This window comes from Rissa tridactyla, chromosome 11 (assembly GCF_028500815.1).
Source record: "Rissa tridactyla isolate bRisTri1 chromosome 11, bRisTri1.patW.cur.20221130, whole genome shotgun sequence".
NCBI classification, from domain to species: Eukaryota; Metazoa; Chordata; class Aves; order Charadriiformes; family Laridae; genus Rissa; species Rissa tridactyla.
Genome location: NC_071476.1, coordinates 5,114,205 through 5,138,032, shown reverse-complemented (window position 1 = coordinate 5,138,032; position 23,828 = coordinate 5,114,205). Strand labels below are relative to the sequence as shown.

At 42.7% G+C, this 23,828-nt stretch overlaps 1 protein-coding gene across 1 annotated transcript in view; it reads right to left on the bottom strand.

The window, feature by feature from the left end:
- ADAMTS2 (ADAM metallopeptidase with thrombospondin type 1 motif 2) overlaps window positions 1-23,828 on the bottom strand; it is a 188,536-nt gene that overhangs the window by 26,873 nt on the left and 137,835 nt on the right. Inside the window, exons 5-10 of the mRNA XM_054217756.1 lie at window positions 22,284-22,367; window positions 12,331-12,487; window positions 11,323-11,428; window positions 9,510-9,653; window positions 7,453-7,585; window positions 5,865-5,978 (exon numbers count right to left, since the gene is read on the bottom strand). Coding sequence (XP_054073731.1) covers window positions 5,865-5,978; window positions 7,453-7,585; window positions 9,510-9,653; window positions 11,323-11,428; window positions 12,331-12,487; window positions 22,284-22,367 — 738 coding nt within the window. The remainder of the gene's footprint in view (window positions 1-5,864; window positions 5,979-7,452; window positions 7,586-9,509; window positions 9,654-11,322; window positions 11,429-12,330; window positions 12,488-22,283; window positions 22,368-23,828) is intronic.

Below are 23,828 nucleotides of genomic sequence, written 5' to 3'. Positions count from 1 at the left end.
TGTCGGGATAAGAGCTCTGGCTCAGGAGTACAGATGGCTGTAACAACAAGTGCAATCAGTCACTCACTTTCCTTAACATTCAAGTCAACAACAACATTTCACACAGCTTAACAAGCCCTGGAACACAGGAATTTGGCAGGCGGCACAAGCCGAGCATATGGCTAACTGCATGCTGCCAGCAAAAACAAAATCAGAAGATATATAACAGGAGAGCGTTCTTAAGCACAGAGCGATTAGTGATCTGGAAGACAAATTTAAAAGTGATGGCTAATCATTAATAATGCTGAATTTAAAGAGAGAATTATTAGTAAAACGGTGACAAGACACAGCTTACTGATTCGCTAATCTGCTCAATGACCGGCTCTTTATTCATGCAATTTATTTTGGTGCTGATTTGGTTGGACAAGGAGTAGAAGACAGAGTAGAAATTAGGTTTCAACTATTCGTTCTTTCTCATGGCTTCAAATATTCACAGTCAAAACCTATGAAATAGATGAGTTACCACAAAGCCAATTATACCAATCCTGCTCCGGAGCTGTAATGGGCAGATTTTTCGTAGCTGTTTGACAGAACAAGAGATAATTCAGCAAAGCATGAAAGAAATGCAAAATGCTAATACGTCCTTTGCTTTCTTTGGTTTTGAAGCTCAGTGCTGTACCCTTCAGGGACTGCTTACTTATGGCTTTGGAGAGGTTTGTTTGAGCGAACAGTTGGAGTCGTGGGGCCCCGTGCGGCAATGGGACCATTCGGAGATGCAGGGGAAGCTGGCAGTGCATCAGCTTGTCAATACAAATTTCATCTGGGCTTGGAAGCAGATGAGATGTGACAGCTCCTGATCTGTTCTTGCTTCAACATCCTTTTATCAGGGTTCTGCATCCCTCAGGTGTCAGTTCCACAGCAATCACTGAATCCGTTTCAAGAGCCACGTAGCGTATGTCCATTATGTGATGATCCAGGATCCAGCGCCTGGACTCCACGGAGGAGAGGGAGAGACAGGTGATGTTGTGTTTTCCAGTCTCTTTTCCCTGCTTTAGCCATGAACAGGGGGACGTGGGTTTGAAACAAAACACTAATAAACCACCTATTTGACACTGTGACTGGTCCCTGAACGGGAAGGCAAACATGGAGAAGTGTTACCGACTTTGCTGCGTAAAGGAAAGAGCAGCACTGATTTTTACTGGAGAGGGTGGTCGTACGCCGATTGTCAGGAAGCTGAGGCAGAGCCATTAGGAGACAAGCATTTGTGTAAAATGAGTCATCCCCAGCTTTGCCTTTTTGTTTGTGGATTAAAAGAAAGGAGCCTACATGAAACAAAATGATTCACAACCGAGTCTTACTCTGCGCAGACCCATGCAAGAAAACCCGTGAGAAGGTAAAACCAGAGATGGAACAATCTCCAGTGTAATAAAGGAAGCTAGAGCCAACCCTTCCTATTGCTACTACATTAACTACATAATGAGGTGGAAAAGAGCCAATTTCAGCCACTATTCGCTTCATGAACAGGGGGTTCCATTTAAAGAGTGAAGCATATTAAAGCTTTTTTTTTTTCCCCCTGTAATGAGAAAAAAAAGCCCTGGGTAAATGCAAATCGTTTTCTTAGTGGAAGACAAGAAGATGCCTTCTTGCAGTCTTGCCTATTCTTCTGGCAAACAGGACAGTCCAAAACAAGTGCAATTTCCAGGAGAGGAAGCCTAAATCTCTTGCAGTAAAACATTCCACTGCTGTTTTCAGCAGTTCTTTGAAACAACTGCTGCGGACGCCAAAAAAAGAGGCAGTGTGTTCCTGTGGGCTTAGCACATCTGCAAGTTAATTTTTCAAGAAAAGATTTGCAGATCTTCCGTGGGTACGATCTCCACCTATTTTATATCAGGCAGCAACTGGCAACTCTGCTATCTCCTCGCTTGACACCCCCGTTATCTGCCAGCAGCCCCTCGCGCTGCACCACGGCTGGTGGCCCCCAGCTCTCCCTGCTCTCCGGAGATCCTACCAGGAGAGGGTTACTTATTTATTTGTATTTCCCATCACACGCAGCCTGGCCCGCTCTGCTCCATCTGTTTGAGAATAATTAGTTGCAAGGGATAAACTGAAAGCTCTAACACAGAAGTCTACCCTGAGCCAGTAAAAGTTTCTTCAGTGGAGAATCAAGCATTCTCCCTGTTTCTGTGGTGACTAACACAGCATACACTTACCCATCTGTCTCCTGTCTCCCAGAGAAGCTGAGGTCAGCTTTCTCAGTGGGAAATTATCTGGATTGCTTTGAGTACACATTAGTGTTTTCAGAAACCTTTTTTCTCAGTCCATTTTCCTTCTCAATAATATCTATTTATTTCAATATTTAATCATTCCCTTCCTTTCCTGACAGACTAAAAGATCATTCCAAGTTTGACTCGGATCATGTCATTAGCACGGTGCAGGCAAAGAGAAGACCTGCTAGGTTTGTGCTGGATCCCCGGCACACAATCCGAACCCAAGAGCAACATCAGCTGGGTTGGCAGGGGCAGGCACCGGGCTCTCACCTCTCTCCAAGAGAAGAAAGAGAGGAGGCTCAGGTGGAGCCAACCTTCGTGTTAGTCACTGCAGCAAGCAGATGGACCCAAGCACGCAACCTCCTTGCGTGAATGACACTGGTTTTATTTCTATCCTGCGGAGAGCAGTTATCTACTTCAGCCAACATAAATGTCTCCCCAGAAGAGTAATAGTTTAAAAAATCGGAACAACAAAACCTGATGATATGTTTCTGAAGGTTGCCCGGCTTCAGAAGCCTGAGGCTGAGGGTGGAGCTGACAGAACTGTACACAAGTAAATAGATTATCAGATGAAAGCACATGCGTTTTTTAACCCACAGAATGTCATCCAGAGTTAAGCTTCACACAGTTGTGCCCCGTCTGCATGGTTTACTACAGCAATTTATGGAGCGTCTTTGACTTCACGTTAAGACTCCGACCCTCCACGTGCTTAACTTTACACGCTGGAGTTATTTCATGCAAGTTAATGTGACCATTCAGACACGGAAGTAATTCCAATCAAAACTGACAGAATCTTCCCTCTTGCTGTTGAAAACTCAATCTAGTTTAAAAAAATCAGGCTGGGAGCAATATAAAATATTCTGTTTCCTTTAGGATTCTATAAAAATAGTAGTTTTCTTCTCTGGCTGGGAAGCTCCAAGAGAATATTTTATTTTTCTATCCCTAAACCCAGCAAATGATTAGTTTGCTGCCAATTAACATAATCGTTGTTCAATGTCTCCATTTACACAAGGAGACTTACTAAAAAGTTTTTGAAATGGCAGAACCTCACTCTTTTGGCAGCTTATTTCAAATAACCACATGCACAGAAGAGCCTACATATATTCACATATATTTACTTAAATATACATCTATGTGTCTACATACATGCATACATACACACATGTAGACAGAACTAGGAAGTCTAACCTTCCTTCCTTTTCTAAGGGCCAGTGCGTAGGTCCAAGACACAACCTGGGCAAGCAGAGACACGGCCCCTACCAGCGTCCTCACTGGAAATGTGCTACGGATCTCGTGTCTCCCATGGGTGTCCTTGCCCCTCGATCGTCAGGTCGGGAGGAGGCAGCTGGAGAGGATTCCCCTCAATCGCATCTGTTCAGTTTGGGAAGGCGAAGAGCCCCGTTATCCGTTACCTGAACACCAGGCTTAGGTGAGAACATCTACGCGCCATACGCCGTGTTAGTCTCCCGAACATCACTTTCATTTCTGGCACTCGGTCCCCTCAGCTGCTGCAAAGCCAGGATGTTTCTTTGACACATCAGCAGTGTTGTGATTGGTTTGAGCTTAAAATAGGCCCTGGGAATTAGTGGTATGAAATCATGAAAACTGCAAGTCTCTAAAGTGGGAAACAAATGGATCTTTTTGAATCAACATCTTTAATTGCTTCTGTTTCTATTCTTTCCTTTTCCGGCGTTATTCCAAAGAAAACAGTGGATCGAGTCTGAAGTTACTTTCCTCTTCCTCATGAGTATCATGGGAGATGTATCTTAAAGGAAGCTGCCACACTGCAACTGCGTCCCAGCTTTGGGCAATATATGCATTTTACAGTCCCCGCCCTTTCAGGTGAGAGTGAAGAGAGCGAACAGGGAAAGGACAAATCAAAGGCAGGGATGAAAAGGAAAGGAACAGATGGAAAAGGACTGATTTAATGTGCCTGTATTAAAAACACCGACAACTAATAAACACACTGGTCAAATGCTGAACTCAGATACACAAAATCAGTTGTATAACCTTCATAACTCGTGCGACTTTTTAAAAAAAAATGTTTAGCTCAGACTGCCGAGCCTTATCTAACGAAATGGTTTTCATTTTATATCATTTTCTCGGGTTCTCCTGGAAGGTTGCAATGAGTTTATTTATCAAAAAACTGGGACAGCTCCTCTGGGAATAAAACAGTCATAGTCCTATCATCTACCGAAGCTTCAGAAAGTGCACATAGTCTCTTGCATCTCTACTGAACTAAAAAACCTGGCTGTCTGCACAGTTCGCTGAAGCCTTGGATCCCAAGTTCCAGTCCAGAGAAAATTTTTACAGCTGAGTTGCATAATATCCTGACAAACTGTTTATAATGGAAGCACTGACAGATGCTTAACTGTATGGTTACAAGTTCTTTTTTTCTTCTCTTCTCATTTCTGTTCAAATACTAATATGAATGAATGGCTTGGGGGAAGAGGGTGATGCAATAAAATGGAATATAACTATATTATTCTAGGGGTTTCATTAATATTTCTAATGCAAAAATCAAGACAGAAAAATGAATCCAAAGAAACTGTCCAAGGTTTTGGATTGTAATTTAAAAATAGATATATTTTTAAACAAGAAACAAAGCTGTTATAACAGGAATAATCTAAAGAAGAGAAAACCAGAAGGGAGTGGTTCATATAGAGCATGACTTGCTAGGGAATTAATTTAACATTACATTATGTTTTTCATAAAAAAGACATTTAAAACCGTAACAGCAGCTGCTAATACGGTTCATTTATCACATAAATGATGTCATCCATTGGGTTTTACAAAACATCTTTCCAAGTAGCGACACCTTCCTCTCCCCCTCAGTCACTGCATCCAAAGCCCAGGGAAGCCAGACTTTTTCAGGAGACTTCAAAGGACCTGGAGTTCAGACCCACTATGAGCACAGCGTGACCTCCACAGAAGGATGACTGAGACCCGGAGCAGGTCCAGCATGGTGGCTGAGGGGTCGGAGCTGTCTGAGCCCTTGCCAGCTCGCACCTTCCCTCTACGGTCCTTCGTGCCTCCCTTGAATCTCATCAAGTCAGCAAATCCACCTCCGCAAATCTGCCCTTCTCTCTGCTGTGATGTTGGCTCTCTCTAGCTGGAACTTGACTCCCACATCCATCCTTTCCCTTGGGGCAGCCACAGCGGCCTTGGCTTGGCTGTCATCTCCAGGACCTCACTGCTCTCTGCACCTCCAGTGCCAGGGAACCCAGTCAGCATCATCAGTACAACGTCACTGATACAAACACAACCCCCCTGCCCTCACACAAGTCACGGGCAAATGGAAATTGCCCCGCTCTGTCACAAAGACTTGCCAAGAAGCACAGGACAATCTGCAGATACTTCCATGACTTGCATAAGTATGGGGTTTGATGGTGACAGAGCTGCCATGGAGGACACCAGCCCTGGCCGCTGCCTCCTCCCCTCACGTTGCTCAGCAGCCTTACTTGCCTTTATGAGTTTGCTCCACATCTTACCGGAATTCAAGTCCTTCAGATAGGTTCTTCTCCTGTTCCCCTTGATTTTAAGGGGAACACCCCCAACTGCACACAAACACACGTGAACACATGTGAGCATGCGCGTACAAGCAGCACCCGCTCTCACCTTTCCCGGTGCACACATGGTCCCGTCCAGCGGAGGCCCTTTCTTTGTTTTGCAGAAGTAGGGGTTCTCAGGGTGGCTACACCACAGCTGCTTGCAGGGATCAAATGTACGGAACTGAAACACACGGGAAAATCAGAATGGACGACGCTTCAAGAGAGCTCCCACTGGAAACTGCAATAGAAGATGCAGCACGGTGGGGTTTTTCCTTTCCTGGCTGTAAAATGCAAGCTGTTATCAACTGATTTCTGAGGAACACCATGGTGTCTGTGGATTGAGCATATCTGAGCTTTCATGCAAAACCATCAGTGACTCTGAAGTGAGATCCCACCTGCATTCGACAGAATAAGGTTGTGTGAAAATAGTTTTACACTAGTGACTAAAGGCAGACTGGGCACAGCTCCTGCGGAGGGTAAGACACACACTGCCTTTTCTTACAGCTTCTCCAAATGGTGCTGCTTAATTTGGCAAACAAACCAAAAAAATCCTTGAGCGTTCATGGGAGAAGGAAAGTTGCTGCTCAGACTGTAGCTCAGCTGTGGCAACCACCTCCTCAGGAGGATGGAAATTTGAACTCAGGACCCTGATCCAATGAACAAATGGGCATTTTACCTACAATGCAAGAGCTTGTACAGGAGAGGATGAGAACCACCCACCACACAATATACTAAAACACGATGCCCGGACATGCTTTTGGATATTCTGAACAAAGAAGACTAGAAAGCCTCTGTCTCCCAGGGTCTGGAGAACAGCTCTGAGAAAAGACCCTCTTTGGCTGGGACATTCTTCTAAGGCAGCATCAGTGGGAATTGCGTCAAGACAATACTACAGCTGATGCTTTAAAGGTTCTCATCCATTATCTAGAGACACCACTCGGCACACATATTCCTGCAGATGGGAATCAAAGCAGAAATGCTATGTGCTAGCAGCTGCCACACCAGCTGAAAACATTTCTTTCCATTTAATATCTTGTCCTACTTGAGGAGCCGGAGGTAGGAGACACAGCCCTGCTGCAGAAGACTCTGCTTTCTGAGGCCAATCCACTGAGAACTGCATGAATCTTGCCTTGCTTTAAATTTAGTCTTTGTCTCTTGTTTTCCTGGTACGAGAATGCCAACCATGTCACCAAGAGTCCTTGCGAGTTGCTCTACTTGCTGTCTCGGTTATTTTCTCATGCTAGGCCTCAAAACACATCACACTTTCCATAAAATTGGATCATAAAAGCACACTGCCCTGTGTTAGCACTACAAGATGTGCCACCAAATTCATCTCCTTCACATCTGGGTGTGAGTTTTGTAGCAAAATAACTAGCTGCCAGCAATAGGAGGCTCAATAATGCAGCAAGCTTGTTTGCTTGAAGTATACAGCTATTTATGAAATTACAGAATAATTACTTCTGTAACTGCAGCTTGAAAAATAAGACAGAGATACTTAAAATAACATATTTGTCAACATTCAGTTGTTATTCCTTGCTTACAGCTAAGTGGCACAACATCTTTCCTTCCTCTACTCTGTCCCTATTAAGGACATTTCAGAGACACTTACAACACTCCTAGATGAGAAATAGCAGAAGCCAAACTTAAGTACTCACAGCTGTGCACATCATGTAGCCCAAACCAAAATCAAAACGGCACTGCTCATTCATGGAGTAGTGAATTCCTGGCAGCTGGGGAAGGGAAGGCCAGTCGTGTTCGAAGGGATCATCACGCAGACAATCATAGGAACTGCAACAGGCAAAAATTACAGTAACAGATGGGGCTGTGAGACTCGCACAGTGTTTGTGGTTTCAGTGCCTTTTTGTTCCAAACAAAACAGAGCCTACGATTTCTCAGACGCTGGTTGTGATAGAGCAGCTAATATTGCAATTATGCTCACACTAACTTTATCACGTTGTATCCACCTTTAATGGATTCTATATATATTTTTTCTGAAGCATTGTAATTTCCATTTGGCTTGCAGGTAAATTCCTATCAGTCTCCAGGCTCCCTATGTGAAAGGAATCAAAGGAAGAATCCACATGAGACGAAGAAGAAAAGAAAGTTTAATTAATTTTCCATTTGTGGAATTTCTTGCTGCCTGCAACTGCCTTTCAAGTGAAGTTTTAGAAGCAGAAGCCAGGGTAACCATCCGAGGTCACCGCTAAGCTTGCCGTTTTCCTGTGTCCTTGCTGAGAAGCAGCAACTCGTTTACGACCACGTGTCCTTATTAAACGCTGAGGTCTGTTCCCTCTGTTTCTCCTGATAGCTCTCAGCTCCATCCATGATTTGTACAAAGTTTCCTTTCCGCGTGATGAACGCGGGAGTTTCCTCTCTTGTCCTAAGTCGTGAGGACAACCTGTAACCCACTCGAATCATGCCTGACTGAGCTGCGTGGAGAACAGGGGAGTGATGCTACCATCACTGAATGGTTAACACGGGATAACCACTGGTTAATTCGCCCGACCAACACGACCAACAGCATCTCTGAAATGTCTCCGAGTTACTTAACAGACATGAGGACACCATACCCGAGTCTATTCTGGCAATCATTCAGGTTGCCTTGAAGATACCAAGAGCTGAAGGCAGAGTTTTGAGGTTAGATTTACTTCAAAGCAAACCATCATTCTGCTTTGTTACGAGATGCTTAAAAATAGCTGTATTTTAAAGAATGTAAAGCAGCCCTCTATGCCAGATGATTTTTATTTAATGGCTAAAGCTCTAAAGCATCTTGCTAATTGAAACAATCGCACTTCCCTCGTGGTATTTTTATTCCTTATTGCCATACCTAAGATACTTAAGATAAGAAAAATATTGACAAAAAGACTGACTCATGTTTACTTCACGTATTTTGTTGCATTTTTTCCTACTTATTTTCAGTTTTTGCTAGGTATTCTAGTAGTTTCCTCATATTTTTCTGCACAACTTGCACATAACAACAAGGGGAAGATTTTTTTTCTAGAAGGAGCAAAACCATGGCCATAAACATCAAAATTTGTCAGGGAACTCCAGCGTGGGTCTAGTGCCCAATGTGGCAGGTTCAAAGGGAAGGCAAGCGCCATGGATGAAGCTGTTCAAATAGCTTTTGCATACAGGGTACTTAAAGGAAAAGTAACAAGTGGAAAATTAATTCTAGATCCATGCTCTTTTTTTAGTTATCTATTAAAGTCAAGGAAAGCCCTGAGTACTTACAAGGGCAGAATTTCCTCTTAAGGCAACACCGTCTTATAATTGACAGGTATCATAAGCAACAAATGGCCCTTGAAGCCAAATTTGGTACCTATAAGACAGACAGCACGCTGCTGGGTGGCACAGGCGCTCCCCCAGCTAGAGGTTACATTAGGGAGGGAGGAAAGTCAGCGATGAGATCAGTGTCTTCTCATAACCCCTGAGAGGACAGCATATATACTATAAATGTCCAGAAAACGGAGAGATGCAAATTAAATGAACTGAGAACAATTCAAAATGGACTGAAATCAAACTAATTGAGTACTTGCATTATTATTTGCAATTGAAGGGAGAGCATCTCATTCTAAATAGGACGGGGAGGATTCTTTGATTTATTCAACCCCGTTTGAGTAACTAACAAAAGGAGAAAGAACAAATGCTAGATGCAGAATTGTTCTTACGTGCTCCCTAATCAAAGGGGAGAGGCTGCTTTACAGCTACTCACTGGAGATATCGATTCAGCTCTTGCTGGCTGCAACGAGACCAGTGGAAGCGATGAAACGCGGCTTGCACGAGGGGGGCCATGATGCTCCCCAGGCGGACTTCGTCCCCACATCTGTTCCCTTGGCCGTCGTGCTCCATGCCTAAACTGCCCCGCACAGGAGAGAGCCAGCACAGTTACATCACAGGTGAACTCTAAGTGCCCAAGTGCTTCCACATCCCAAACGTCACCAGTGGTTGAGTGCAACAAGGTTCTTCTAGCCCATGACCCTTGTCCACATGAGCAAAGTCATGAGAAATAAGACAGGGCGACACTGAAGCTAAAGAGCTAGTCTGTAGTAGCTCCCACATAGAAGCATTGACCCTTGAGAGTATTTTCATGTGATTAGCTTAATCCACTTTCAAAACAGACTAAAAATGCCTTCTTTGGACTTCTGTGCACATCCACGTTTGTGAATAATTACGGCTAAATGAATTAATTTCCGGATTAAGGATCTAGACGCCCCTCCAGGAGTATTAACAGAAATTTATTCATACTCCAATCGAGCTATTCAGGAGTTTATCTAACTTAAAAAAAAAAAAAAAAAAAAAAAAAAAATCACACTTTAGCTTAATTTGCAGTTGTAGACAATTCGTTTGCATGGAAAAAAAAGAAGCCACACTGCAAGCTAGTTTAGACTGGCTGCTGCTATTGCCCAGTAGCAATCCCGCATTGTTCAAACGTGAAAAAGCCTGGAAAGTGTTGGGTGATTTCTAGAAAATTACTCCAAGTTACACATATTTTTAAATTTCTTTTTGGCTTTATTATGAATATATTTTCTCCTTCCCTTTGTTAGGATCTTATATTGCATTTTTTAATGAGCACTGTTTGACTAACATGGGCGATATCTGTCCATAATTTAAACCAAATTAACAGATGGGGGCTGAATATGATTTGAGGGATTGGAAACATTCTTCAGTGGTATCTCTTTTAAGACTCACCGTGTACTCTTTTTAATCATAATTCAAAAATTCTGGAATCAAGTATCATCTGGGTATCAATTCTATGTCCCTGCCTAATTAAGACACATTTACAGTGAGATTCAATAAACTTGGGCAATTTTTTTCATTTAAAGCACTTAATAATTTCTGATACAACAAAGAGAAAAGGGCCTGCAGGCTTTCTTAGGGAAAACAGAATAGATTGAAACTCTTCAGAAAAAGCCTTCTGGGAACTGTTGTTCTACCAAAGAGAAAATGGGAATCAGTGGGTGTTCTCTGAGAACAGGGGAACCAAAATGCGCTGGGAGAAACCAAAGCTTTGACAACTGCTGCCTGGGCATTGGTTCTAATCACATCATTAAGCAAAATGATTGCATTTTTTATACGAAATATTTAGAACACTTGTAACCTCAGTGCTCGGCACCCTGTTTCGATACACTATTGTATCCTTTACCAGCAGTAACATATACAGACAATGTGCTTATTTAATACGGATTGTTTTCAAGGATCATGTATCCCACTGACTCAATTAATTCATATTTCATCATTATGAGTGCTTTACATTTCCACCAAGAGACTATAACACATCATTCAATCTACTCTCACAGCAGCTCTGGAAGGTGTTTTGGTATTAGTTCCATTTTCCATTTGAAAATACCAAAATATAAAGCTGACTTAAGATCATAAAGAAGGCCTTGAGAGAGCTGAGATCTGAAGCCAGGGCTGACCCTGAATATTGTTTCTTAACAGAAATTGCATCTTTCCAATATCATTGGTATTTGTCGGTAGCAAAGACATTATTAGGTAGAACGCGGCACGTCCACAGTTCTACTCACACATGTCCAGTTTCATGAGCCACCACAAATGCAGATGAAAAACCATCTTCATGGTTGAGAGTGCAGCTTCGAACAGGATGACACATTCCAGTGACTGGAGCGTAGCCTGTGAGAAATACCGTGTGTTCCAGAAAATGAGCGAGTATGGAAAGGCAGTGCGGTGAGAAGCTCTAGGACAAGCATCTGTTTGCTGTTGTGACACAAATATAGTCAAAGAGGTCCTCTCAAGAGACCTCTGCCCCCCAATATTTAATAATCTGCTCCCTCATCTACAAAACAGATGAAACCAGCCTGTTGAACAAATTAAAACTATATTCCTGGCTCACCAAGAAACCGTTGTCACCTCTAGGACCATCCTGCAATTGCCTTCTCCAAACGCATGAGGCAAAGGGGAAAAGGACACCACACGCTGCTGTGTTACAGCTCACGAGCAGCTCGGTGCAGTTACAGCCCTCGGGAAAGGCGCGAGCAAAGCCCCAGCCCTGTGCTGACAACCCGGATCTGGCCCACCCAAAAGGAACGGGAGAGCTCTGAGGTTTATCGCCTCCAGTGAACAAACCCGATCTCACAGGAGGCAGAGCCCTGAGAAAAAGGAAAAAGTGGACAGGACTTGGCCCTGCTGTTCCAGACCTCTCCGTAACAATATTTCTTGGCAATCCTGCTGGAACACGGCAACAGCTTTGGAGACTTTCTAAACACACAATCTATTCTTTAATCTTTGGGCACTTTTCAGGACTGTTTATATAGGGATCCCATTCGCTTGGCTTCAGGAAGAGCAAAGAAATGATCCAATACATTATCCCACCAGTAAGAAAAGATAAAATAATAAATGAAACAGTTACAACCGAAAAGGTTTGTATGCAGAGCTCCTGGGGAAAGAAAAGGTTGACCAAAACTAAGCAAAAGATAAACAATGAAACTTTGCATAACTAGCCTTGCTAAGTGATAAACGCAAATGCTGCTCAGAAGCCTCGACATTTACAAAACAAAACCTGATGAACATCTTACCTTGCATGCCGGATGGACCAAAATCCTGCCTTGTGAGGAAGATAGCATGGTCATGATACTCTGCATGCCCAGTGTCAGGTTTCTGTTGCAAGTAGGCCCAGCGACACACGTTCTCCAGACTTTGCGAAGGGTTCCCAATCTCTATCAGACTCATAGACTGTATATACACAAGTAAAAAAGACACCAATAGTTATTGATTAAAAACATCGCTGTTTTTGTTTCCCAACTTGTTCAGGCACTTGAACAAGCATTCCATGTCCATTAAAAGTCTGTTCTTAATAAAGAGACAATTACACTTCAGAAACAAATTTTACTGGATCAAGAAAGTAAGAAAATAGCTAAAGTTCGCAGTTAGATTAAATGCGATTTCCGCATTTAATGAAATCTAAGATATAACAAAAGAAAAATAAAAAGATGTAACAGAAGAAAAATAAAAAGATGGGTATTTTAATGGCAAAACTGATAGTGTATCGGGCACTCTGTGTTATTATTTCTATGCCACCCCGGCACCAACCTGCAGCATCACTTGCAGCTAGATACAGTTTCCGATGGAGACCACGTCCCTCTTGGGACTCAGCGGCTGTTGGCCGTGGAGGCTGACCCAGCGTGGGGAAGGGTAATGCCTCGTGGCCAAGGGAAACAAACAGCAACAACGGCAGACGGCCAGCACTCAGCCCTGGTTCATCAGCCACTTTTGCCATGAAACCGAGCTGTTGGGGCTGTTTTGTCAGACTATTTAGCACTACTGGATGTTTCAAGTGTAAAAACTAAGAAACTAAGTGTACTTTTTTCAGCTGTGTACTCTCAGAAATGGACTTTCCCAATGACTGTCTCTTAAAGTGCATTTTCTTTATCCCATTCTATATCTGAAGATCATTCAGAAGGTAGCACACGTAACTTCCCACTCTCCCCATAAACCGCACATTACAGGGGTGGTGCACCTACACTGCTTAGCCGACTCTAATGAGCCAACGTGTGTTAGGTGCGGTGCAAAGGATAATTCTCTTGAACAAGAAAGAGAAGAGATTTTAAAATCCAACTACTATATTTATCTTTTTTTGAAATAGCGCTTTCTTAAGAATTCCCAGCTAATTCTACTTAATACTGTGCATTGCTCAGACTTAGGAAACCTTATCGTATGTGGGATGCTATAAAATGTATGACTAATTGACCCATCCCAGGCCTTCCAGGATTTGTAAGAACTACATATGTGAACCCTGGCTTTTCGTTTGCAAAAACTATATTACCATGACGACACTGTAATCATAACACAAACCACTACAATTTAGATGCTATACTGTACTGTAAGCATTTGTCATTCCAAAATACTTAATGTACAGCAAAACCTAGCCTGGGCCAAAAATAAGAGAGAAGTAATATAGTTTGTGTTTAAACACAGATGTATTTGACATGTCCCCTAATTGAGTGCATGATGGAGTACACAGAGTATTGACTATATGAAAAAGAAAATCCTCAAAGGGTTGTGGAAGAACAACTGGAATTGATAAAAGAAAAGTCTGCCAAACTGAGGTCTGATTTTGGCAAAACTGGGATATTACAATTCTGCAAATGTTCAGAAAAACAAATTAATAAACCAAATAGAGGCACAGTTTGGATTCTGATACCACTGTGGAATGAAAAAGTTGTAATATAATCCCACGCTGGAGCATACTGCTTCCAGCCATAATTCCCTTAGAAACTGAACTAATAAGTGTATTTAAATGGTGGGACAGTTGTGGTGCCTTTATTGCATCTTTGTATATTTACAAGAACAGACTTAAACAAACTCTGAGTGACTATTACAGGGTAAAAACCTGGCTCTTCAAGCAAAAATACTGTTCAGTTAAGCATGGTTTGACCATTCTTGAGGTCTTTAGTAACATCGATCAGTGGTAAAACAAAAACAAACAAGCAAACAAACAAAACCCCTATTTTTATCATCTCCACCTCGTTCCCATTTCTCCAAAGCTTCACAGGACAAATCAATCCCTTCGCGGAGCTCAGTGAGAAATCTTACTGGCTGATTCAAAAAGCGAAGAACATTGTAAAATGAAGTTGAAAAATCTCAAGTCGTGTATCGTTTGCTAACAGACATCCTCCTGAACATTCTACCAAATGACAATCATCACTTTTTAAAAGGAGAACCAACTGGCTAGTGTGAAGCATTGAGGGGTTTTTTGCATCCATCACACTGGAGAAAATTAAGAAATCCCTTTGGCATAAGAAGGGAAACTGAGAACACACAAGACTAGAAAACATGTTTCAACTGACGGACTGATTTCTTTCCCAATGACACAATTTTACATCAAAAACGTGGCACTTGTAAAATTGCGCCTTACTGCTCTTTCAGTTGGGAAACGAAGCATCCAGTAGGACATCAATTATGTTAAGTGTCCGTGTGCTACAGATATAAATAGCAAGTCGAGGTCCTGTGTTGGTGAGGAGGATTTCCAAAGAGTAAGAGGAAAAACTCAGTCTACCTACTGAGTACTCAAAGTCCACTGAGCACTCAAATCATCTGGCCACTAATTCCTTGTCTTTCTTCACTGTAACATAGCAGTCTGAAAAGAGAAACGCACTGGATTCCTAGCAAATTTTCACCTGAATTCCCACTTCCTGAAATTTGTCAAAGACTTTCAAATCAGAAAGGCTCCAACAGTACTAGTAGTGAATACCGCATGGCCAGGAAACCACGGACCTGGGGTCCGAGACAATTTCAGCGTGCTACGCAATTGCACTGGTTCAGACCAAAGAATGACATAAGCCACAGCCCTCTCCTGAGAGTAGACAATGGGACGCCCAGGGAAGGGAATTAGGGGAGTGCAAGTATAGAGTAGTATTTGCCTCCAAATAACCTCCAAGGCTCCAGTTGTCTTTGGATTAGAGATTTCCTGAGCCAGACATATCTTTATACTGCATTTTTGTTCACTTTTTCAGCTGCTTCACCTTTAAAGATAAACGTTGCTGTCCTGCAAGAAGGGAGCTTAGGAAATCGTGGGACCAGGCAGAGCTTGTTACTAGACGGGGCAGATGTAATATGTTTTGGAAGGATGTTGTCCAAAAATTTACTCTTGTAGAGATATCAGATAACACTTGACAATATTTTCTGTTGGAAGTCAACGGGGAGCTTTCATCAGACTCAGAAAAGCCCAGCCCCTTATTAAATGGACAAAGCGAAAGGAGAAAGAGGAAAAGAAATTAACTGTGTACAGTAATAAGGACTATAAGAAAAGATAAAATCCCTCTTTGTCAGATTGCAAACAGAGAAAGTTTGGGGGTTAGCAGGCTGCATACGGAGAAGAGGTATAGGTGTTACTGTTGGCCAGCAAAGGGCCCACACTGCCAGGAACATGCAGGTCCTGCAGCTGGCTGGGAGCTGAGACCTGGCTGGGAGTGACCTCTTTCCAAACAGGACAGCAGGCCTGTGGAGAGCATTACTCAGCTGATCAGCAGGAAAACAGCCAATGGAAAGAGAAACTTTCCTTCTCACAGCAAGAAAAGCAAAAAATCTGCGGGCATTTCAGAGAACTGCTGATGGAAACAGATGGAGATGCTGGCCAAGAAGTGGAAAGGCCTCTGCTGGGAGAACTTCCCCCATGTGAGGAGACACCCCAGAGGGTTACGAGGACAGTCTGCCCTAGAGAACCAGCCACAATCCTTGCTCTGGGAAACTCAACATCCATTAATGTCTTCCATTTTCCTTCTTTTTTTGATTTTGCCTTCATTTCTTCTCTACTCTCTTCCTTCTTAGATGGAAGCAGAAGAAAAAACTAAACAAAAATAGAAGACAACTGAGTTGCAACTACCATTCATACAAAGAGGCAAAGCAGGGCAGTAAGAAATGGTTGAAAGTCTTTACTACGTAGATTCAGAGGCCTTCAAGCCTTCTTTCTGGCCTGTCTTGTCTTTTGGGAAGTTACCAGTGTGACGTTCTGTTCTCTGTTACGAACACTCTGAAGAACAAGTCATTTATGAAGTCAACTGGAAGGTCCTTCAAATACTTGTGGAGATTGCTCGGAAAGTATGAAATGTTTCAAACTTTTTTTCTTTAACTGTTTTAAATACAAAGTTATCTTAGAAGAAAACTGCAAATTTTGTCTATAGTCTACCCAAACTTTTAAAGAAAGTTCAAGCTGCCAGTACACGTGAAAGACACACTGGTATCACACGTAGAATGGCAGCTTTCCTTAACCAACTGTTTTATTTGTCTGCCACTTGGCATAACTGGGTACAATTTTGCAGTAGCATTGATGAGCAGGTACTCGATGCTAAGAACACAAGAAATTTAGGCTGGTCAGAAGCTTGCAGGAAAAAGACCTTTCCTAACTCATCCATTAGGTGGTGCTCCAAGAGTACCAACGGAGAAGGCTTTGCTGCTCTTCAGTAGCTCCAGAAGGAGCAGAAATATGCTTAACTTGATAGCCTACAAACTATGGTAGCAAAAGTTGGACCACAGCAGCGCACACATTCAGGAAACAATTTAACATATGACTTTCCCTTCTTGAATGTGTAAAGTTTCTGCAAAACGCACTGTTTACATTGCTTCTACTTGGCACTTCTGTTGTTCATTGTTTATTGGATTAGATCATCTATATTCTTCTCTCATTCCGAACAAGGCAAGCAAAAAGTAAATACATACAATTATTGAGTGTCCATGGTAACTAAACTAACAAAAACAGCTCATTCAGCAAACTGTCATTTTGCATTCAAAGGATTTGTAAAGCCTTCTTATGGCAGCAGTTTGTAAACATTTTTCAGTCTCTAGATCTGTATAAATGTAAGCAGATCAGGAATACAAAGTACTGTTTATGCTATCAGCCAGCTCTACACTCTCCAAGGTCCCAACAAAACACACTCGGAAATTATAAGCTATGAGTCTAATACAATAAATCAAGCAATTCAACAATTTACCCATATAAAAAATAAGAGGGACAATAACTCCTTTCATCTTTATCGCAGCCCTGAACATATGAAAACAGTGCGAAAATATGAACAGCAGCCAAACTGCTATCTAATACGTAGGTCCTGGCCTTGCAACTCTGTCTGGGCAGAATTGGTTACTGGAGATGGCCAAAAGCTGGGGTGAAGAATTCCATCTGCAGACATGTTTGTATAGCACCCTGCAAGATCAGGGCTTCATTCCTGCTGATGCTCTCAGGTCTTCTACATCTGCCAATGTCATCGGAAAACTAAGATAATCAACTCACATTAGTGACCTTCTAAGCTTAGGGGGATCTCGTCAATGTATATAAACACCCGTTGGGTGGGGAGTAAAGACAATTGAGACAGCTTCTTCTCAGTGGTATCAAGAGAACGGCCAAGCGGCAATGGGCACAAACTGAAATATAAGAAATTCCATCTAAATGCAAGAAAAAAACCTGTTAAGAATGTCACTGTAGTTCTACCATAAGAGTGACCAAACATTGGGAAAGGTTGCCCAGAGATGCTGTGGAGTCTCTTTCTTTGGAGATACTTAAAACCCAGCTGGACAAGGTTCCGAGCAACCTGCTCTAGGTGACCATGCTTTGAGCAGGGGGGTTGGACTAGATTGATGCCCTGAGGTCCCTTCCAAGCACAGCTATTCTGTGACCCTAATGTACAGCTAAGGACCCCCTTGCCTTATCAGGCACTACTGCTCTCAGCCAGAGTCTTTGCCTTTTCCCAGGACAAGCAGAAATGAGTGGAGCACTCATCCCTTTCCCTCCAAACAGGGTCAACAGCAAAATGGTAAGGATGGACATCAGGTTTAACGGGTAAACCTGGCTTGTCTTTCCACCTCAGCTGTGTCACCTGTGCTACCCTCTGGGAAACAGAGAGAGGAACCTTGCTCAGACTGAACCACCACTTTCCAGCCACTGAACCGAGAACATCTTCCCTGCTTGCATCAAGCTTAGACATGAAAAGGTCGGATGGCAGAGATAGAGAGAGCACCATTTTATGAAAAGATCGAAGGTAAAATCTTGTCCCAGATGAAGACAGCAGGAGCTCTGCTAACATCTCAGACATACACACAATTGAAAAATTCTTCTCAGTTGACCAGTCCTGTCCTATGAGACTGTAGGCATCCACCTCATACTACCTTCTTCCTGAACTTAAGGCCATTTGGGTTTTCTTCCCACCCCTAATCTTTTTGAAAGGATCTCTGCCTTGGGGGTGAGGTTCCTCTTTCAATTTGACCAAGTTAACACATGGCCAGAGCACAACTATTTGTTCTGGGGCCAACATAGGTTTATAGCCAATATGGGTTTTCTCTCCCTACTGGTTGCCATCCCAGATGCGTACAACGCAGACACAGCAATCCGCAGCCTATCCCACCCTGTTCCAGTATGAATATGGGTGACTCGAGCTGCGTATGTTGCTCCAAAGGAGAATTCAAGGGTGTCCTGCACTGTCACATTCACATTTCCCGAGAAATAACCCTCAAAAATCCTCAGGTGGCTGCACTTATTGAAACCCCTGCAGTTCCTGCAGAAGTCTTTTTGACTTTTTTTTTTTTCATTAATAACTGTCTTAATTACACCCACCCCAGCTAACGTGTGCGCTTCTCTCTGCCGCTGTGCAAGGGCAGCTCATCCGCACACAAAGTCACCATTGTCGATGGACAGAGCGTGGGGCTGGAGCCAGGAATTTATGAGGTCTTATCCCCGGCCTGCCAGTGGCCTTCCGTGTGGCCTTGGAAAATAACACTTAACGTCTTTGTTTTTTTAGCTGTAAAATGGGAATAAAAATCTTTATTCATCCACCTCAAAGAGGCGATGAGAGGATTTTATGCAGTGCTCAGGATTTAAATGTTTCCAAACAAATTTTATAATAACCAGTCAGGGTTTTTGAATCCATTCTCAGCTCATCTCTTGCCACCTCCTCTGCACTTGGTGATAGTGGTTGCTTTGCTTATTCCCCTGAGCTAGCTGGATTACAGAGCTGTTACAACCGAAATAGGTCTAAATGGAATAATTTGCCCAAACGTTGAATTATATTCATCGCAAATGTATCTGCAGTTTCCAAAATTTAGAACCAATCTTCCTACTACTGAAGGCAAAAAAGCAGAAGTGAGCCAGCTCATCTTTTTCCCATTTAAAGACAAATGCACCGCACGTACACTGTTTACTTATTTGCAGTATCCCTCGTGACTTTGGGAGTTAATGTAAAGAAAATGCAGAGAAATGCTTGATAGCTTCCGAAGCCACCACAGATATGGAGCAGCCTTTGCAGGACGCATTTTTCTATCCTATTGATGGAACTGGTAAGTGAGTGGGCAGCAGCCAGGCATGGTCAAAGCCTTCACATCAGCCCCTCTGGTACGTCAGATGGAGTTGTTCTTTCGTTTGAAGGACTAAGGGAAAAGTGAGGAGTCAGGAAAGGGCTGGTAGCTTCAGCACACCTCCCCCAGCCACAGCACAGCCAGACATTGCCCTCCCCGCGAACACACCAGCCAGCCTCCGGTTCAGAGCTGGTAACTTACACGACGTGTTAATTCAGTAAAAACATGTCAGATCTTTTGAATTTGCCCCTGAAGTAATTTCAACATGTGATCACCGAGGAACATCTTCCATTTTTTTTATCTTACCAGGGCAATTAATGCAATTACTGAAATTATGGAAACTTTTGAATGTACAGTTGCCTGTGTTTGAAAATATTAAAAAATAAGTACATTTCAAGGAATGGAGTAGCTTCAAGCAAGAATCACTGGAAAGCTGGTTGCTATGCAACTCAAGTATTGTCCATATTACTCTTATCAACAGATGACATATTGTATAAAATAATATAATCCTCTTTCAAAAAAACCCACAATACAGTAGAGGGCTGTTCAGGGGTGGAGAATTGGCAATAGCTCAGAGTGCTGTCATAAACCTGACACTGATGGTACATACTTCATCAATTACGGAACCATAATGTAATTATTATGATTATTTAAATGGCACCCTTGATAATATATATAAATTGCCTACAAAGAAACAAACGGATCTGAAGAGATCAGCTACATGCTTTCAAAAGAAATGCTGACTCAAACAAGACTTGGAGAATATTTTCATACTGTGAAGCCAACCAGGCTGCTTCATTCATGCACTGCCTTAGCTTGAGCATGCGCCCTTCCTTTTATTATGTACTTTGAATATATATTCCTAAAAATTCTTAGTGCTGGTGCGTTTTAGTGGGATAGTAAAATATTGAAGGATTTGTTCTAATTCCTCAGAACAAGTCCAGAAAGTAAGAGCTATACACCTTCTCTCTCTGCTTTTCTACTGCTAAATAATCCCAACCCTCTGAAGAGAAACCTCCTCACCTTCTACTCCCTGGCACCAGTCCTCTGATCAGGGGCTTTAGAAAGATGAACATAAAAAAATGTATTCTTACGCAGCCAGGGCCTCCACACCATCAGGTGGAGCAGCTCTGAAATTGTATCTTTTACATTAATTTTACTTTTTTCAGAAATCCATAAATTGCCAAATAAAGATTCTTAAGATGAAGATTCTATTGTCTGCCATCAGAAAACCAGCAGAATTTATCAGAGTTCAGACTGGTGCAGATTTATAGAGCTAAAGATGACACACATAACAATTACAAAATACTTATGAAATAAGGACAGCAACGAAGTGACTAGCCCATGTGCTAATTCTGCTGGCTTCTACCACTACTGCAATATCAGATTTTTATGAGAATTATTAGTCAATCTGCAATCCCTCAAATTGCTGTCGTTACAGCAATCAGAAGGATATTTCATTTATTTTGTAATGGAATGTTAACTACACACACCGCGAACTTTCGATCACAAAATGGCAAATGTGACCTTTTTTACCTTTTATTTTAGGTCGCACATGTGATAAAGCTTATCCAAAACTACGCCACCTACATCGCTGCAGGAGGAGCAGAGATCGATCAGTGTTTAGTTCTCAGACGGGGAAGCTCCAATAGAACAATTTATCCCAAATCCAGGTAACTGGTCTCCAGCAGAGTCCAGACTGAAACTCGGAGCTCCTTCATCTGCACCAGGGATGAAAATCTTTAGCTGGTGCCAAGGAGGGTAAACGGGTCAATGCCAGTGGAGCTTCACCACTGACGCCGTCTGTGCTGGCTCTTCCCTGACCGCATTTCAGCAACTCGCATGCACACACACAGGGTCCTCCGGAACCCAGGTTTATTCCACGAACATGCAAATGCCAGCAACTCCAATCACCGAAAAAGGGACATTCAGTTTTAACACTCTGCTTTGAGCAGCTGGGCACGCTGCTGTACTGGAGAGCACTAAAATTGCATGCCCTTAACCAAAGCATTTATCAACATACTTGAAACACCCTGCTCCTGTTTCCACGGAATTTGATGTTGATTTGGCAAAAATAAGACACAGGTACTCAGTAGTTCAATACTTTTGAAAACCATTTAGCATCTCATTCCTCTTTACCCGAGTTTTGCCTGCAGTTGTGGTTTTGCCCTTACATGGAAACAGCAAGGCAAGACGGGGTATTCTTAATTACAGATCTGATCTGCAGAGCTCTTGCCTTCTGGCCCCTACTCCACAGAATTCGCACTTAACATTAAGCACATGTGCAGTCCCACTAATGTTAAGCACAGGTTTAAATGAGTCCTAGGAATGAGGCTGTAGCCCTCTTGCAGAACTGTTACACACAGTTCTACCACATCACCTCGTGTTTTCTTTAGGAACCAAAATGTTCACTACATTTCACGGATTATTCCAAACAAATCTGAAAAGGTAGACTGCCAGAGCTAAGCAGCAACTTAAAATGACACGGGGAAAACCCAGAAGAAATCAAAATTCTTTGAAATGTGAAGTTCAAACACATACAAACATAGAAGTTCTTTATATTCATAGACTGGTAAGGACAATGTATGAATTAAAATACAAAACCAATACATGTCACCAGTAACTACATTGTTCATAAAAGACTGAAGTTCAGAGATATTGATATCCTCCATTTCAATTAACCTTTGCTTACCTTGCCGTAGCTCAGCAGGATTATCCTCACCAAGACAACGTTAATGTGAGCACCCAGGGACTCATCATGATAAATTTCATTAACCTGGAAAAGAGTTCAGCGCTTTAACCATGATGCTGGCAACAAGTAACTATGAGAGCAGTGACACAGCAGTACCTTTTATGCACTGTCATTAAGCCAAAGATCACTTTGTGATCATATATTAAATGGGGAAAATTCCACTGATGTGAGAGGGAAAGTTTTCTTTTCTAAACTCCGCTGTAGCCTCCCAACAGGTCATAAATCAGGAAATCATTTAAAATCAGAGACTTCACATTAACAGGTATTTAAGTGCCAGCCTAAATGGATTTCTAAATATCATGGTGCACCTACACGATGCAGCTGAACTGACCCAACAGCCACTGCTGCTAAGAAGGAAGACTCCCAGCTCCTCCCTACCCCATCCCAGCTGTGTGTGCCCGCTGGAGCCCCGAGCACAGAAATCCAAGCAAAATCCTGAATAGCTCTGTGGGCAAGACCATGCCTAGGGAAGGGACGAGCGAGCAGAGGGAGAGGACCTCTCTCCTGAGAGCCATCTGCTGGATGAGCTCAGCTGCACCCTGTAACTCTCCCATCTGGGACCCATCACATCACACTCTGACGAGGGGATACACCTCCCTCCAAAAGCCCGGTCGGCCACATGGGCTGGCCTTATTGTGTGTCAAGACTAATCAACGTTAAAATTTGCGAGCAGAACAAAAGCTACAAAACGCCAGCAAATTAAAAACTGTCTTCTTTTTTATACCAGAGCTACATAACTGAACATGCACACAGGGACATCACCCTAGGAGCACTGAAAAGAAAACTGTAAATATTTAGAATAGATAATGAAATGTGGATGTATAAAGATTACTTAATAAACACTGCTACAAGCAAGCTAGGCTAATATTAACTGTTCAAAGAGGCTGATTCAGATGGCATCATCTTCGGTGATGAAGACTGCATGAGACCCAGGCAAATGGCAGGGGTTTAGCTTTACAAATGAGAAGAGGCAGATGAGATTCCCTGCAAGGCGAGTGTCTTTCCTAAAACCTCCTCCCCTTGGTAAAGGTTGCACCAAACTGGACTGCTTTGCTGGCTGGACCTAAATTTAATTTATTCCTGCAAAACAGATTAATTACTACAAGCTAATAAGTAACTTTCAGACAACCTTTCATTAGAAACACAGTAAATAATGTCCTGTTTCTTCAATCAGCCCCAGTTTTAATGGCCCATCTTTTATCTCTGTAAAAATCATTAAAACTAAATACAACAGTGTAGGTTTTGCTAAGCAATCCCCATTGCCATTTTAAAGTGAATTTTAATTCATTTTATCAGTATTTTTGGAAAGAAGAGCCTCATTTCATGCCTGGTAAAAGTCCAAGTGTTCGAAAGTCCCGAGCGTCCTGCGCCGATGGTAAGGAGATGGCGAGGCTGAACCGCGGCTCCAGGAGCGGACTCACACCCTGCAGGGCATCCGCCCGGGCACCTGGGGAACGTGCTGGGGGATGCTCGGGATCCAGGCTT